Source organism: Lepisosteus platostomus, chromosome 2 (genome assembly GCF_059453375.1).
Source record: "Lepisosteus platostomus isolate fLepPlt1 chromosome 2, fLepPlt1.hap1, whole genome shotgun sequence".
NCBI classification, from domain to species: Eukaryota; Metazoa; Chordata; class Actinopteri; order Semionotiformes; family Lepisosteidae; genus Lepisosteus; species Lepisosteus platostomus.
In genome coordinates this window covers 8,446,220-8,464,716 of record NC_142612.1, presented here as the reverse complement: position 1 = coordinate 8,464,716, position 18,497 = coordinate 8,446,220, and the positions used below count along the sequence as shown (strand labels likewise).

The following is an 18,497-nucleotide window of genomic DNA, read 5'->3' as shown; positions in this document are numbered from 1 at the left end:
GTTAATTCACTGTCAGTATATATACGGTTTAACAATCTTAGAATAGCAGCAACAGGGAAGCTGCTGTAACTTCAGACAGTTGTATATTGTGCTACAATTTTTCTGTATTTAAGATTATCAAACTCATCACTTGTGACTGAAAGTTTGAAATCCAGAACTATGATTTTGTTCATTTGTGTAGCATACAAGAGTATTTGTGCTTTGAAACTTTTGTCATACAAATGATTCTGTGTGTAACATCTCTGCCACCCTCGTGATGAATTGTGATGTTCTGTAGTAGGTGACTCCAGCTAGATTTCTTACAGAGATTGATGTGTTAATGTTTCAAGGGGTGGTGTGAATTCTGGTAATATGTTACATAATTTTCAAATCAATGACTGTGTTAACTTCCTAATTAAAAGGACTCCATAGAGTAATTTAAGAAAGGAATAGATAGAATTGTTACTCATTAACAATCCATTAAGAATCCATCACTGGAAACCAAAAGATTGAGATGGGCCTACTTGCCTCCTACTGATCTTGTTTTTTTCTGTTTGTACTGCAATTAAAAGAGAAAACAAGTAGTTAGCAGACCGAGACCTAACTCAGATCTGTAGTACCGCTTTAAGAAAAGCTGCACTACTTTAATAATGCTGACCTTTAGCCTGCATACTGAGTGGAGAACAGGGTGACTTTGAATTTTTGTTTCCAAATTTTCATTTTTACCATGACTTGGCTCCATTCAAATCTTGATCAGGTGAAATAGTAATCTGTCTTTGTCTTGTTTAATGTTTTCATATTACAAAAGGAGAAAAAAAATCCCCTTTTCAGAAACTCTTATTCAGCTCTTATTATATCAAATATTATAAAAATAAAACATGACAATGGAGGTCTTGATGTTGTATATTAAAACAATATTTTGAAACGGATTAGAAACCCAGTTGTGGACACTTCACTTCATGAACGTAATCTGTCCCACCAAATCTTAGAGTATGTCTTCTATGCCAGACTCATTCTTTCTCTTGTGGTCTGCCTGCACAGCACTGACTACTCTTTTCCTAGTTTCCTGGTGTATTACTGATCTGAACAATTTCCCTAACTATCAGGATGACCTGTACTTGTTTCATGTCCATTTCTGTTACATATCAGGGAGTAGCACGTGTTTTGTCAGTAACATTGTGAATAAGTTGTGTGCTTGTGGTCTGCTTGTAAAACTCCTCCCGCTGAGAAAACAATGGTTAAGGGATGGTCCCATTTTTTATTACAAACTGTGGCAGTTTCTTTGTTCCCAGAGACCTGTAGATCCTGATATCATCATCCTGCTGAACCTGCCATATAAGCACTTAATGGTCTCGGTTAATCTCTGTCCTTCTGACTTTTTTATCATAACAATATTGTGCTCGAGAGTCTCTTCCTGTTCCCGGAAAGTTAAAATGTCCATTCGTTTCCCTTGTCCTACATTGTTCCCCAGGACTCCAAGATGTTAAGCTTCATTCTCCAGCTTGATGAGTTCCATTCATTTCACTTGTCTTGAAAATGATAGAGGCTAATAAAATGTCAACAGACCTCCTTTTTCAACGTATGTGAAGTCTAAGCAAAGACCGCCCAACCCGAGCAGCTCCATCCTGTAGCACTAATAGGATCGTTTCTAGTTCATCCACGGATAATTTTCATTTTATAATAAACAATAATATTTAAAGTACACTCACATTTTCCCCTTGAACACTTTCCTCTTTTACCCATGAACCACTTAGAGTATATTAATACTCCCTTGGACGTGTTTACCATGTGCACTCACAAGATTAATGAGCACTTAAGCTAAATACTCTTATAAATATTATTAGTATTTCAACTGCATAAACAAGTATCCCATTATCTAACAGCATTGTTCAATGGAGCAAAACACAGGATAAAACGGGACTGCTGATCTTTGTGCTGTGCTGTAGTGTGCAGATGTGTGTTTAAAGTCCATGATTTTAGGCAGCAACTCTTGGCATAATGTATATTAGTGAGCAAACTTGCTACCCGTCTTTGTTTTCATTGTCTGAAATCCTTATATCAAAGCCTTGTCCTTATGAATCAATGTAGCAATACAGGTACAGCATTAGGGCATCAGCTTGAGAAGAAATGTGTTTAAAAAGTGAGAAGTTATTATGAGCTGCACTTTATAGAAGTCACACCAGCTGAGGAATGATCTCATGGGTGACAAAAGTTGTATGAAACCCTGGATCCCTGTAGACTCCCATGCATCTGTTTTTCACAACTGAAATATGTGTTTTATACAGATTATCTGTATAGGCATGTACTTGCTCACCAAGGATGCCTTTTGGGGTCATCATTTAGTGTTGTGTTGTTTGTTTTTCCTAGATGAATGTGGATTTGAAAATCAGCAGAATTTCTGTTTGGGATGTTTCTTTGAGACTCTTCTCCATTACTATGATAAAGTAAATGATATGTGAGTGAAGCAGATGGAGACAGGCTGGTACCTCTATTGTCAGGTATTGATTGGAGCTACATCTGAGTAATCAAGTAGCAGGTTTAATTGCATATAATGTAAAATGAGCAAATTGCTGCATAATCTTTCTCTCATTAAAATCACCATGCAATGTTTTAGACATTAAGGGAGAAGTTATCTCACAAAGGAGCCGTTTTATTAAATAGGTATTTGTCCTCTATCTTTGCAGGGCTGCATTAGCATGAAACCTTAACATATTTTTGTTGTTCACTGGATTATAGTTTTTGCTCACTGTGTCAGAGCAGAACCAGCAGCTTCAAAGGCCTGAGAAGAGTGGTTGCTTTGTTAATCCTAATGGAATCAAATAAATGCAAATATACAGTAAATTGGGATGAGTGAAACCTCCCCTTTTAGACTGTAGCTTTGAACCTATAGCCTTGCACATCCTGTGCAGAGCCCAGGTACACAGTGAGAAAAAGAGTGAAGATCTGCTATCTGCTGTAGGTGACCTTGTAGAAGTTTTTCACAAAAGAGAGAAGGAATCCCCTTGCCTCTGTTATAAATATCTGACTAGCTGCAATGTGCAGAAATTGCCGTGGACCTGGAAAAGGTTTGAATGGATTATGTCTGCACTGTGCAATCAGTATCATTTGGTAGTCTAAGCAGATGTGGTTTGTATATTGTTCTGTACTGTTTATTCTGGGGATAAATTAACTGATATTGCATTTTATGTTTTTTAGCTGTAAGTAATTTAATATTCAGTCGTTTGTCATTGGGTGGAATTTCCATCCACCTAGGGCCTTTTGATTTAGATATTGACTTGGCTTAAGCTTACTGGAGGGAAGTATATTTCCTTAGAACAAAGGGAATAAAAAGGGCATACTCCTTGACTGAAGATACATTTAAAAAGGGTTTGTAAAGGGAGAGGTGTTGACTGTGGTTTAATCCATTGGATTGAAGCAGCTGTTCATAATGTTCCTCTCGATTGTATCTATTTTGTTCATCTTTGCCATTTCTCTTCAGGCTATTATTTGTCATGTCAGCAAGCCATTTGTAACAGAAATAGCTTCTGAAGACTCAAAAGTGAAAGAGGAAGCGTGGTGCATGAGATACAGATCAATACGGTAAAGTGCTGTGGTGGCAATGTGTGAACCACAACATCACCTACCTTAACAATCCCTTTCGTCTGGATCTGAAGAGTCTTTGTGAGGGTGTTTCTAATAGCTTAGCTTAACACAATGGGACATAAAACATAAAACATAAACATAAAACATAAAAGTTCAGAACGGAAAATGAAGACCAACTTCCGTGGCTCATCAAAACGTACAGTACTTGCATAGTGTAACCAAAGGAAATCCCAAAACATTGTTTTCAAATGATTCTTTGAGGATCCCTGGGTAATGATAATAGTCAAGAGCCAACAGAAACTCTCTTTTTATCTATAAGGTACTATCCTTAACACATACAATAATGCAAATGGCTTGCTTTTAAGGCATTAGAAAGTATCTTGTTCTTTCTTTTTAAACTGCATAATATTACCATGCCTCACAACAACGTCTTAAGAACAAGGAATGGATTCGATTTGTCCAATTATGGTAATAATAAGTTCAGTTAGGTAATCAAGGTTGCATGTTTAAAGAAACCCAGAAGCCTTCAGGCCCTCCAGGACTGGAGTTGTGCCCCCTGGCCTCCTGGTTTAGACCATCCTTATCATTATGGTTGTCAGTATGTGGCACAGATGCACAGACAAATACACAAATTGTTGTGTACAAAAGAAACAATCGATAAGGAGGTCCCACTGTGATGGTGTGGGCAAGAGTGTCTAATTGCTACAGAACCCAACTTGTAAGTGTATGTTGAGAACCTGACACTATACCGATCAAGTCCTGGGACTTCACTTGCTGCCTTTTCTTCCAAACACACTTCTTCTTGCTGCTTATGTAACAATAATGTTTTTGAGCAGAGAGTGTGACAGCTATGCAGTTGATGTCGGACCTAACAAACCTGAGCTCCACTGAACGATTGTGTGGAAATGCCATGTGGGGTCTAGGGCTCAGAGACCAGAGAACGGGTGCATGCTTGTTCAGGCCCAGTGATGGAGAGTGGGGACAGAACCGCACAAGAAAGCAACTGCACAGTGGTGCAAAGCATGAGTCACAGATGTACAGCTTCAATTGTTAGCCAATCTACTGTATGTTGGCCACACACAGTACTATCCTGCTGCTTTGTTGACATCCTGTTGGTGACAGATGTCGGCAGAATGAATTTACCTATGGCACATCTGCTCCATAAAAGTTCAGTGCCCCCCCAAAGAAACTAGCAATTTTCTTGATCATACCTAAGAATTTGTTGCGGTCAAAGTGCCAGGCTTCTTTAATGTTCAGTAACGTTTCACAATGCAGCATGGAAATAACAATGAGAAAGGATGGCATACCAACAGAATGTCATTTGTGTCATTCAGTAGTTGAAAGGTGTAACTGGGGCAGTGATGATTAACAGCATGTTAGCACTGGACCTGAAACCATGGGATATAAGGATGATAGGAAATGCCATGTAGTTCTCCTGTTTTAATTGTTCGGTTTGGGAGTTAAGAGTAGCAAATGCATAACATGCAGCTGTAACCTGTTTTAATTTTATGTGGCATCAAATATGCAAATGTCACGTGTTACTCCTTTTGATCAGTATGTAAAAAGCCTTTAACCCTGACTGATCTGTTCAACTTTCTTTGTTTTTACAGTGTTTCATATATTGCTGATATCCATAACACTCTTTATGCTTCTTAGAATACTATGAAGTTTTAAAAATATAGTTAAGTTCCATAAAATTAGTTTGCAAAGGATCACGTAAAGGTTAATTCCATGCTGAAAAGAAAAACAATGTTTCGGCTGTGGAGCCTTCTTCGGGTCTGACCCATATAAAATAGTTTGTATTGTACATACACCTTTTCTGGACATCCGTAGTCTTAATAAATACAGCTGTAATTCCAATTAAATGGATTTTACTACATGGTGGGTGGGAGCTGGTGTAATTTTGATTATCAGGCCCATACTATACCGTTTATTGTGATATTTGAGAATTCTATTTTAAGCAAAACCCAAATAAAGAAAGAATGTTTTGAGATAAAAGCTACAGTTTGTCAGTGTGGCATGTGATGGCGTTTCTTTTTTAAAATGGCTGAAGTTGTGCTGTCCTTCCTCTTGCAGGCCAAGGGCCAGTCCATGTGAGAGTGAACAGTCCTGTCAGGCTCATTTGCCTTTCTTAGTTTCGGTAAACCAGTCTGGGGGTTTCAGTTTAGCCTCCCACAGCACAATTCTGCTCACAAAAAGACCTTCCAGTTTGTCCAATGACCATATTCCAACACACACAAACATTCTCATGTCTCCATTTTTCAGCAGAACAGTCAGGATTTACTGCCGTGGTGCATAGCAGAAGCACTAGAGCACATCAGGGTCTTTTTATTTTAACTCTTACTTACCTGTATGAACAAAGTTATTACCTTATGATGCCACTTAAATAACCACACCTCTCCTCTTTTTATTTTGGATAGTTATCTTACAAAACATACAGTACATGTATATTATTAGATAAATTGTGTTTTTTGAAAATCTGAGTTGTTCTGAACACGTCATTCAGTAACTCAATCGAAAATTGAAACAAATAACAGCACATTCAAAAGGGCAAAGTCTTGTGTACATTCTTTCTACTTTTGTGCACTGTTTTCTTGAATTGAATCACTAAATTAGCAAATTAGTAAGGGTGTTTGCCTCTATTATTTGTATTATGCAATACTGAACAAAAAAGAACAAAAATACCACATACATTTTAGTGCCATTTATTTAGAGTAGCCTACCCAGTCAAAGGTGACTGGTAATGGTATTGTACAACCTAAAGTTAAGGTAAAGCAAGCGCTAAAATGCTGATTGTACTTCAATGACTCAGAATTTAAAAGCTATAACAAAGAGCTCTGGGGCAAGGTTGCTTATCTGTATCTGTAAAGTCTATAACTGCATTTTCACTCCACCACAGTTGTAGCCAGGCTATGCTTACAGGAAGGTTGGGATGTTTGTTTTGGTTAAGAAGGTAGCCTGAAGATAACGAGACAAATACCCTCAACAGGTCAAGTTCCACTGCAGTAGAATACAGGACGTTCTCTCTACTCTTTTTAATGTGATGAAAAATTCTGTTACCTAAAGAGATTATGCAGGGCCCCAGATAAAAGACTAAGGCAGAGGAAGCTTGTTCCCCATTTTAATATAATTGGAACTATATAATTAAATTCAGCTGAGTTTCAGATTTGAATAGTTTATGAAAATGTCGTCTGATAGTAATCGGTTGAGTTGGCCTTCCCAGAGAGGCACACCCTTTAGAGTTTGGATGAAGTTATTTGGAGACTGTCGCCAGAAGGGAGCTTTGCAGAGCAGAGCAGAGCCGAGCCATGCAGGTGTCCGGACCTCCCTTGGATGTGTGTAGATTAAGATGGACTTCTAAAGAGATGATGTAAAAACTGTGGTAGTGCACCAGTCCCTACAGGTATGGGAATCTTTTCTGAATCTCAGGGTTCTAAGTTAGGGGCTGAAGAGTTTGTAACTAAAGAGTCTCTAACTATGCTACAGTGGATATGTGGCTAGCTGCACTCTTACAGACCTGTAAACTTTCTCTCCCTTCTCTCCAGTCATTGGAGAGAAGTCACTGTCCAGTGCTTGAGTTTCTCTTCTCTCAGCAAGAGTCATGATATGGATTTGAAGGTGGACAGGTTTTGTACTGTGCATTCATGGAATTTCACCTTTAAATCAAGAAAAATCGGGTCTCTCATTGTTCTGCTATTCTACTTCTTGTTGGTTAGGTAAGAACAGAACTTCGAAAGAGGAAAAGAAATGCTTCAAATTTCCGTTTGCTTTTTAATTGAAAAAGACTTATGAATATGTAATTCATGGCTTACATAATAGCCAGCATCTCTAAAAATGTTCTGAGTAGTTGCTTCAGAAGAAAAGAAACAATAGTTTTGAAGATTATTAACCACCTTTTGAACACTTAAAATTGTTTAATTGTTTAAACACTGGGTGTAGAGGCTATTCCTAGCAGTACCTATTTGGGTTAACAAAAACACAGGGTTTTAGAGGCACGGAGAAAACACACTCTGGGGGGCAACAGTATTGTGCAGAGTGAGTCTGACCAGAAGAAGTAAGAGCACTAGGGAGCAGCTGGGCTCTTTGTATACTGCACATTCGCCAATACGTCACTTAACCACTGTGACTTATATTAACTTTTCAGATGTCAGTCAAGTACTTTCTGCACAGGTGCTTACAGGATGTCATCTGGTGCTGTGAAGCAATCTGGGGTCTTGGGACCAGAGAATTGTTTTAATCTCACACTAAGCACCTTTACCACATTCTGTTTCAGTTTACAGACAGAAGCTGTTCTTGGATTGCATGCTCAGCTTTATGTTCACCCAATGTTGGCTGACATCTGTAAAGGGGGTGTCATTATGGCAACTCCTTGGGGTTTTTTGTTTTCAGGTCAGCCATTCTGTTTTCAGTGCTTTAAAACCAGCAGGGTTTATTCCAAAGATTTTGGTTGTGCAGCGAAGAGACTATTTTTTTTTCCAGGCATCAGTAGTCTTAGCGTTTGACTTCGTGTAACTGCAGTTGCTCCAATACTAATGTGTAGATTCACCCACCCAGCAGATCTGTCATTTTGAAAAATGGTATCCAGTTTGGAAAATGTGAGAAACTGTTTTAAGACTTTTATATTACAATACTTTTTTTTCCTTTCGTACTTTTAAGTTCTGATTTTCTGAGTTAATCAGTGAACCTGTGGTATCCTGTCAGGTGGCAGTCCCCGTCTTTCAGTATTGGGTTATAGGTCTTGAAAGCGTCACAGTTTGATTTAGAAGATATTTGCTGCATCCAGACTATGTTTGTGTCTGATACATTCTTGTTTAAAAGGGAACTGCTCCCGTTTTTAGGAAATGATTGCTTTTCCATTTTATTTTTGTGTTTTTTTGTGAACTCACACCTCGGAGAGAAGAGCATCTGTACGTCTGTATGTGTGAGGTCTTCCGATTGATAATTCTTTTATTTGCTATACTCCACCGAAATAACACTCCCCAAGTGGGTGAAATTAGACCTGAAATAAGAAGCTTGGGTAGAGTTAGATATTAAAGATGTTTTGTGATTTTTAAAAAGTTACTTTGCTAGGAGATTTTTATCTTTCTGGGGATATTTGGTCTTCACATTGATAGTACTGTACTAGCAATACACTGTATACACACATAGCATACCAGAGAGGCTAGGGTTAAACACTCACAGCGATGAATCCACCAAGCTTCCTGTTACAGAAGGCAACTGTTAATATTCCTTTATAAACATTAACTTCCATGTTTGGCACAGCAAATAATTCAGCACCAATTAAGTTCTAGCATGTAAGGTATATCGTGGAATAGAATAAAATTTCTGTTGACTCTGAAGAGCAGTGGAGCATTTTAGAGTTTGGTCAGTGACAGTCCAGAGTCTTAAATTATTAATGCTTTGGTAGTAGAAACCTCTGAAGGCAGGCTTAGATTGCTGTCTCTTCTAACATGTCTTTATCATGGTGACAGTCTCCGAGGTCATGTTAGCTTTATCCCCCTCCCTCAGATCCCACTGTCACAGAATACCTTTTATAACTGGTTATAATTTCCTTTCATCTCATGAACCATATTCTGCCTGTAACAGTGCCACACAGTTGTTGCAACACGCTAATAAAGCATTCTATAAACTGGAGAAATTCGAAGAGATGCTATTTTTTATGCAGATTTAACTGATTTATACACTGTATTACATTTTTGGAATGCTGCTGCATTTTTTTATCTTCATGGTCTAAATAAATTAAAAATGGCAGGACAGATTAAAAGGTGGGTATGAATTACATGGGTGTAGAGCCATGGGAGTTACACATTAAATGAAATGCCAAATTCGGAAATAACCTTTTGTTCTGCACTGTGTCGGAAGCCTAAGGAGCTTATTGGCCTTCAAAAACTTAAAAGCATTCCGGTTACACCTTCAAATAACGCTTTAAAAAGTCCTGTTTTAGGGATGGGTTGATGGTTATTCTGTGAATGAAAACTCCAATAAACTCCAGTGCTGTGATTTCCTAAAACCTTGAAAGAAGGGAAAATTGGAAACTGGGTGTCTTTAACCAATAGATGACTCAAACACTTTTCTGACATGTGCAAATTTAAGGCAGCTAGAATTTTGGAGATTATATAAACTAAAAAAGAGCTAGTATCTTTTTAACCATTTGAACCAGAATTATAACATCCATCCTTTATAGCAAGAGTATTTTAAAACCAAATCCACTGACAAAAAGAAACTGCAGTTGTACAGTAAGCTTTTCTACTATTCATCCCTACAAAAGCTCATACCAGTGATCAATGGGATACCCAGGCACGATCAGATAAAATCACTGCCGTATTTTTTTTTGTAAACCAGGTAATCTATCTAAGAATTCCGCAGAATAATCTCGCAGGGAGCTGCCTCAAATCCGCAGGTGACCTTTAAATGTGAAGGTTTGCTTATTGGACAAAATGCTTGTTTTCATTTTGTTGCCATAGCCATGGTTAAAAAGAAAACAAAGGCCTGTGTGTAAAAGGGCAGTTCCCTCGACTCACGGTTGGATTAATGAAAAGATGACTTCTTTTCCTGAACACCTGGATAAAGCCATTTGTGTCCACACCCCTTTTGCGTATAACTTAGCCCAAGGGATGTGGATCAAAATCCTTTTAAAAGGGCCAGTTGTTCAATGCATTTCCTCGGTGTTCCCTCTGGTGATCCACTGACATACAATATACAGTAGTTTAATGAACTGAAAAAGCGCACAGTTCACTTTGTTGAGATATCAAACATCCAACATTTTTTTCTTGCTCTGTAGACTGAAACCAGAGACAGTGAGGCCCAGCAAAGCATTCACGTTGTACTGTATTTTCAACACCGTGATCCTTAGATGCGTGTTTATGCATTGTGGCCACACCAACATGCTACTCTTTCTTGGTATTCCTTTATGAAAGCCCTGTCTTCCATTAAAATCGAGGCAGCTGCGGCCCCACTGCCAGTTTATTTGTGGCCACTGCAAGAGGGAGATTTTCTGTAGATTAAAAAAAAAAAGACGATTAAAAGTCATAGGTACTGTTCAATTAGAGCCAGCCCTGGAGTAGACAGCTGCCAGCAGAACAATATCCCTGGAGGGGGGAGGCAGCGTCACCTGATAGGTCGCCTATTCTTAAACAAAGGGCTCCCACAGGGAGATCTCCAACACACGACACATTAAGGACCGCATTCAATGTCCTTTCTTCCTGTATGCTTGTGAACGTTCCACACATCCAATTAATTTGTATAGTGCAGATCTGTATTCACGTTGGGAGAACCTGTCTGGTGTGTGGAGAAATCAGAGAAAGAATTCCACTTCACATTTTTGGGGGGAGAGAGCTGCCGATCTAGAGGCAGACTTGAAGGGTCTTACCTACATTTCAGCAGTTTGACTTGTAACCTGAAGAATGGGAGTTTGGCTGTGTTGGAAGATGAGGGTTTTGATTTCTTTGTGCAGTGAAGGCAGAAATATATCACAGTGACAGAACAGAGCAGTTTGTCTTTATTCTTTTTCAAGAGCTCTTTTTTTCCCCGCCAGGATGACATTAAATTTAATATCCTTGCTTTGTAAGGACATTACCAAGATGTGGTTGGAGCTGAAGAGAAAGACAGGTGTGTGTCCTTTTCATTACTTGCTATGATTTGATCTAGATTTTGCTGTCATTTATCATTGTGATCGAGCTGTTTTGACAAAGTTACTGTTGCTGAAGGTGTCGATTTATATGTTTTGGAAAGAGGGCAGTTTTAAATGCATGAGACAAAACTGTGTGGAAGTCAGGGTTTGATTTCTTCTCGGGAGCAGAAACAGCTATGGCCTGCTTTTTATAAAGTGGTTTATGTCTTCAGTCAAAACAATGTTAACCATGCCTTATGAATATAGATAATATGATATGATTGATGAAAAACATGTATGCTGCTTTGTTTTAGTCTATAAAAAGAAATGTAATTGAGATTTGAAATATACCAAGGTTTACAGTACCTGTACACATAAAATAAGTCTTTCCTTTCATAATGACAGAAATTAGATAAACAGTTAGCGTCAAATTTCTTAAATGAAGCCAGCATAAGGGTATTGACAAAGAATATCAATCTGTAAACAGAGGTTTTTTTACAGAGGCTACAAAGTGCTCCTTTGAATTGGCAGATTTTCAGGTAGCAGCATAAAGAAACTCAAACAATTTTTCCTGCCTAAACAATAACTTTCTTCCTGTGGTTCCATCAGAGGTAACACCTATATGTACTTACTGTACATACATCAGAAGTCATTTTCATTAAGAAGATATGGGCATTTAGTATTTTCTTGTGGTACCATATGCTGTGTGTTTGCTTTCTTCCATCGAACTGGTTTCCATAATATTGCCCTTTGCCTGTAGAAATGTATTCTAACATTCTATTATAAGGTCAGGTAGGATTATTTCTGAAAGGTTTTTGGTTTCACATTTGTCTTTTAGGAGCTTCCCCTGTACAGTTTGTCATGAAATGCTACATTGTTTTTCTGTTCCTGTTTTTTAAGCATGTTCATTAGACCTCTTCAGTGCTTTGTATGTCCTACAATGCTTATGATGTTTTTGATTTCCTTTTCAAATTTAAGAATAATGCAAAAAAGGTACATTCAAATACAGTAAAAAAGATATACCTTATGTAGACATAATCCAAAGTGGTCATTTCTTTTAACATTGAAAGTATCTGTTAAAAGTTTCTGATTGGCTTTCTTGGACTCTGTAGTCTGTAAAACTAGACTTTTATATTGTAAGCTAAAATGTGGTTCACACTGTTATTAAGCAGTGTAGGCTGTACTGTCCTGCACTTCAAATCATGCACAATTTTCACGTCCTAAACCAGGTGGTATATTAACAGTTTAAGGCGGAAAGCTCTCTTAATCTCTAAGCATCCTCTCAGTTCCAGCTTTATACCAGATACAATATAATTTCATGTTTTAATGTTCGTTTAAAAAAATGTTTAAACACTTAAAACACTTCTTAAGAGCTGTTTTTATTCAGTTGTTTAGCATGAGAGATATTACAAACCAGAACACTAGGATAACACAGAATAGGAAATATAATATAAATATATTGCGATACACAGAATGTAAAGTGAGATTTAAATGGAATAACAGGGATCAGCCATGCAGTCAGTACATTGCTGATTTGAGAGTCAGAAACACAGAGTTATTGATTTGGACTAGAATCCACGTGGAATTTGATAGTGATTTTCATTCTTAAAGGGAAGTTTTAAGTGAATTCACTGTGCTCAAAGGATTGAGAAAGTATGCGCAGAGCCCAGGTGGAAATAACTTGATTTGCTCCAGGGAAGCATAGCTCTGCAGCTTTCACTACTGAACAGCAAATGTAGGAAGTTTCAAATGGCAATTGCAAATCTTTGACTATGATGGATCATTTCCTTACAACATCAAATGAACAGTTATATGGTATTTCAAATTTCACATTATAGACGCTAATCAGCGTTGGTGGATGAGAGTATTCCCTGTGGCAGTGCTCACATCACAGATGGTGCCACGGTGAAACCTTGTGGTAATATCTGTTCGTATCCTGCCGACTCAATGCAGTGCTGTGGCACTGGCAACGTCAGTCACTGCTGCGCAAGTTCCATCTCAGTTCTCCTCACTCCTGCTGCCTCTGTGTGTTGCCATTCCTCTCCGGTTTTTTACCCAAATGACGGAGGGACAAGGATAAACGCTCTAGCAGTATGGATTATTATGATTAAAACAACGGAGAAAGCGGCAAGCTGCTTTATCAAACAGTTAAGCCCTGCCATAGCCCTGAAACTCTAACCATTACTATAACTTATTTGTTTTATTAATTTAACTTTAATCCCAACACAAAATCTAACTGTAATCCAAATGTTAGTCTTAGCCTGAACTGTAACTATAACCCTCACTCCTTCATTTCCTACAGATTTGATCTGTTTTAAGATTTTTTTATTAAGTACGTTTATCAGCTATCTAAATGTATAGATTATACATTATACATTTATTTCTTTTAACTTATCTTGTTTTAGGCACTCCTTAAGCAATTGCTGTTTAATAAAGACTGTTCAAGCAATTTTATTTCATAATAAACACCTGGAATAAAGAGTGCAAAATGTTTGCTTTTGTGTTTTGTTTTATGACAAAAATTGTAACCCTCTTTCTTTTCAGTATACCGTACATCTTCCAGACTACGTTGTTTCAGAAACACTGCAAAATCTGAGTGAACAAAATACAGTATATTGATTAGAGACTTTGTACAAGCATACAGTATTACTGCAAATGGCATCTGCATTACAAGTTCTGAAGTTCACGCATGTGGAGGCAGGCAGAATTGTGAAAAGGATCTTAAATTGCCAGTCAGAGTTCAGCTCTGGACTTGTGGTTACTTGACAAAAATGTACTTTTGAAGAAATGGTATCGCAGTGTGCAAACAGAAAAGTATCAGAAGAATACTTTTCTCGAACCTACAGTCCATATGATGCACAAGTAATTGAGACTTTTCCCATAGGTTGTGTGGTTTTGTTACTATATGTCTGTTGCAGTACTTTGTGGCACAGAGTGTTTTTTTTTTCTTTTTTGTAGCCTTATATACTATTGTGAGGTTGAGCTGGTACTAATTATTGGTGATTGGTAGTGGAAAATTATTACAGTACAGTATTTACAAGCTTCTATACAATTGGATAAGTTGATGTATTCTTTTTAAAAATGACAAACGCAGTAAACAATGTTCAGGATTCTGGCAGCTGTCTCATGCAATTAACTTTCCCTTTGTATATCATAATGCTTGTCATGGAATAAAGTCTCAGGCAAAATTGGGTGTACATTAAATATTAAATATAAGTGCATTTGTCACATGTAGTTTTCTCAACTATATAAGATAAAAGGCTAAGCTGTTTGTCCTTCCCATCTTTTGAACAAATGTTCTGAATTTGAATGGGCTTCCTACATGGCTCACTTCACAACAACATACTGTAAGCGTCTGTCCTTGAAGAATAATGTTTTTTTGGGGGTAGGATGAAATGATGTACAATAGTGCAGTGCTCATCTAAACTGCATTGTGTGGATCCAAACAGATTTCAAAATTAGTGGCAGTGGAGCCTGAGCCACATATGGAGAAAGTAACAGGACTTTTAAATCTTTGTTAAATCCCCAACTTTCATCTGCTCAGTAGTTGGATTTCTCTGGATTTAAGGGCTTAAATAACAGAACGTGTTCTTTGGATTTACAGTTCCGTAGATCTGAACCTAATGAAATAATTAATTTGAGTGTAGATGATGTTCTTGTTTGTTAGCGTCTTTAATATTGGGCTGTTAGGGATTCTGAAACACTCAAGACTTTTGAAAAGGGTCTTACTGGGAGCCCTTGGAACATTTGAGTTCCAATGATAATCTGTCAGATGACCTCCTATGTTTTGTGCCATTTCTGTATTATACCATAACATTGGTGAAATGGTTCTTTCCATTTTTTTTCTAATACATTTTCTAGTGGATTGTGAAATATTGTGAAATTTAGAGGAGTTCTGAGTGCTGAGTGGCACATTGATGTGGCAGTTAGCACTGCTGCCTTGTGGCTCCATGATTCAGGGTTCAGTCCTGACGTTGGACCACTATATTCTCAAGGTTTTATTTTTTTTCCTTCTCAAGTGTCTTGAGTGCGCTGGAGTTCTTTAGGAAGTTGGAATATATTTTTTCCAAAGGAATATATTCCCGGGGCCTGAAGAAGTTTGTATTCCAGCTATGGAGTAGAGTTGTTTTCTAGCCTAATTAAGTGGTGCTTACTTGGTAGATGACCTTGGACTACATGCCAAGTAGAATCCCAGATTAGTCTTAACTAGTGGCTTATTGTGAGACTATGAGGCCAATTTGCTATTGACATGTGCCTTGGATGCACACGCTACTGTGAAAATGGCACTTTCATTAATTTTCATTTTTCTGAAATAAAACATCGTTTTCTTTTATTTTTAAAAGTTGGAAGACCTAACTCCTATCTAAAATGCATATCTAGCTGTAGATTGGGTTATAAATGTAATTGCTCTGTTAAAATGTCTGTTTTACACCTCTTACTGCTTAAAACAATACTTGATGTCCTGTAACAGTTCTTTAGATATTTCGTTAATAAAAGCCTGGATTTCATGATGTAACCATTCAGCATCAAGTTTTTATCAGCATTTTATTAATTGTTGCATTACCTAATGGATTTTATATGTTCTTCTATTCTCTATGATTAAAAATCCTATATATTCTATTTTATGTGCAAATTATTCATGGTGAAGTACTGAAGTGCCTATCAAGGTCAGTGAAATTATACAGTATATATCCCAGTGAGGAATAATTCAAAGACTGTACAACATGTTTAAGACTTTAGATGAAATACAGGCAATAATGTACCCCAATTTTGAACTCTAACCAGCACCATGGGCTAGAGTGCAGAGAAATGATGTTCATATTGATATTTAAGATACTGAACATCCTGGGATGTTAATGACCTGTCATTGAAGATGTTTTGTGGCAGGAGATGATTCGGAGTTGGAAAGTCTTTAATTTTATTAGACAGATAATTGGTCCCTGAACAGAGTCTGATATTTGTTCTCTCACTCGTCACCTATAAAATTGCATTGGGAAGTCATGAATGGAAAGGAGTGCAGTTGCTGTCTGTTCAAATCAGATTGTCTCCCTGTACAAACCATGGAAATCTCATGGACAAACCATGAGATGGAGGTACTGTACTATTCGGTACCACTGTACTAAATCAGTGCAGTGGGGTCTCCAAGCTCTTGAAAAGAGTTATTGATCTGCAGTGTTCTGTCTTGACATTTCCAGGTTATGCAAAAAAAAATGCAGGTGTTCTATATATATATAAAACATACAGTGCATACATAGGCTATAACATATAATTTGTAATAAACTAATGTACAACATGAAAATGTTACTTGTACAGACTCAAATATTTATACTGCAATCCAAAACATATTTAACATTCATTAAAGCTTGAGACATGCACTTGTGAAACAAGAAGTGCAGCTCATCTAAGCTTAATATTTCAGTATTATGATACTTTCCTCCCCTTTTCATTGTGATTCCTTGAGTGTGCTGCAAATATAAGTAGAAGTGGTTGGATATGCTGAAGTTGCTGTACATACATTAAGGGAACAGACAGATCACAGATTTGGAGCATATTCTGGTACAGCATTGTAATGAACTGATCCTGCGTTCAGTTACTTACTTTTAACTTTAGAGAAAATGTATAGCGTAAATGTGCTGGTGGTCCTATTCTGAAAAGCCTAGGAATTAACAGCTGCATTTGTTATAGGTTACCATAGCCGGCATTATTTTGCATTTCTAGGGACAGATTTTGTATGACTCTTAGACTACACTCAAATCCAAATCTGTACAAGGTACCAACAGGGAGAATTCTATCTGCCTTTTTGCTAGTTTTACCTACAGTATGCACAAAGGTTGGAATATTTTCCTTTTCATTGTTGAAGAAATGCACGAACATTAGAAAAGCTTTAGTGTCACATGTAGTGAGAAACAGTTTTGTTAACAATATGGCTGAGCAACGCCCATGGACTTTCTAAAATGTTAATAGAACAATTCTGCATTTAGAACATTTATTATTTATTATTGTTATTCTTGCTGTTGGAATTTATAATTACTTACAGAATATTGGTGCCGGGCCACGGACTTTTTCAATATGTATCCATTATGCAAAGTTTTCATTATACTGAATATCTGCATTCGTGTCTCATCCAAGCGGTGTTTCTGGTAATCATCATCTCTCTTCATTTTAAACTAGAAAAGGTAGCTTATCTGACTGTTTCATTTCTAAAACTATATTTTGTTCTTGCAATTGCATGTATTAGGGAAGAGAAAGATCACTTCATTAGCCATATACAATTTCTTGCATTAGGAATTTGTCTTTTCACATACCCCAACTTGCTCTCCATGAGACACACAGACAGGGAGAGAAGCCTGGGGTCAGAGCACAGGGTCAGCCATTTATACGGCGCCCCTGGAGCAGTTGGGGTGAAGGGCCTTGCTCAGGGGCCCAACGGAGTAAGATTCCTCTGCCAGCTGCGGGATTTGAACCGGCAACCTTCCACAACCCTTAGCCACAGTGCCACCATTCCGCCCAGTATAGAGATCATTGTATAGAGATTATTAAAACAGCAGAGTTGTAAAGCAGCTGCTGAATTCAGCTCATTTTTATGATGAAATTGTATAAGCATGACTGAGTCAGTGCTGATGCAGGCTTTGCAGTCCTGCCCACATTCCACACGTGTGGCAGGCAAGCATTAGAGCTACTCTTAGACCGTGAATTGACAGCAGTTTTAAGGAATTTTAGTGTACTTTAGAATAGCACTCATTTTCCCTGTACTTTCAAAATGAATGTATTTATAATACTCCACCATTGAAGGTACCTGAAGGAAGGTCAGCAAAGCCCCCTTTGTCGGTGTCTATAAAGATCTGCTTGTCTAAATTCAATGAATATGAGCACAGGTATTTTATTCCACTGCATCATCCAATAATAAAACCATAAACCACATCCTTAAAAGAGGAGGACATTACAATTAAATTGTATTTGAACACTGAAAGCTGTACAAGTTATATCATTTGTATACGTATGATAATACCAGTGTGCCTGTCCTTCTATAACTGTAAGTTGACTGAATTATGGAATAGTTTTAGATAACAAGGCAGTGTAAGGTTGTCTGTAACTCTGGCTGTGCGTACAGTCACTACTGTACATTGTTATATTTTCCAGTTTACTTCTGAATCTCTGGTGTACCAGTCTGCTGTCGTAGCAGGTTGAGTGTAGATGTGAACTGTGTGGTATGGGCACTGAAAGGTTTACTTGTAGCAGTTGTTTGAACCTGGGGCCCAATCATATGTGTTGTGTATTTCTACTGTGTTGTTAGACGGCTGTCTGTGTTAGAAGAAATGAACAGGAA

The 18,497-nt window shown here is 37.6% G+C and overlaps 1 protein-coding gene across 14 annotated transcripts in view; it reads left to right on the top strand.

The window, feature by feature from the left end:
* mcf2la (mcf.2 cell line derived transforming sequence-like a) overlaps positions 1-18,497 on the top strand; it is an 85,355-nt gene that overhangs the window by 21,823 nt on the left and 45,035 nt on the right. Inside the window, exon 1 of one of the 14 annotated variants that reach the window (XM_088649077.1) lies at positions 6,887-6,964. The exons of 11 other annotated variants lie outside the window; for them this stretch is intronic. Coding sequence is in view for 2 of the 3 variants with exons in the window: in XM_088649044.1 (XP_088505170.1) it covers positions 11,097-11,169 (73 nt within the window). In the remaining variant the exon portion in view is untranslated. Of the gene's footprint in view, positions 1-6,886; positions 6,965-10,761; positions 11,170-18,497 lie in introns of those variants that run through there. 2 more of the 14 variants (XM_088649044.1, XM_088649113.1) reach the window with 2 other exon arrangements.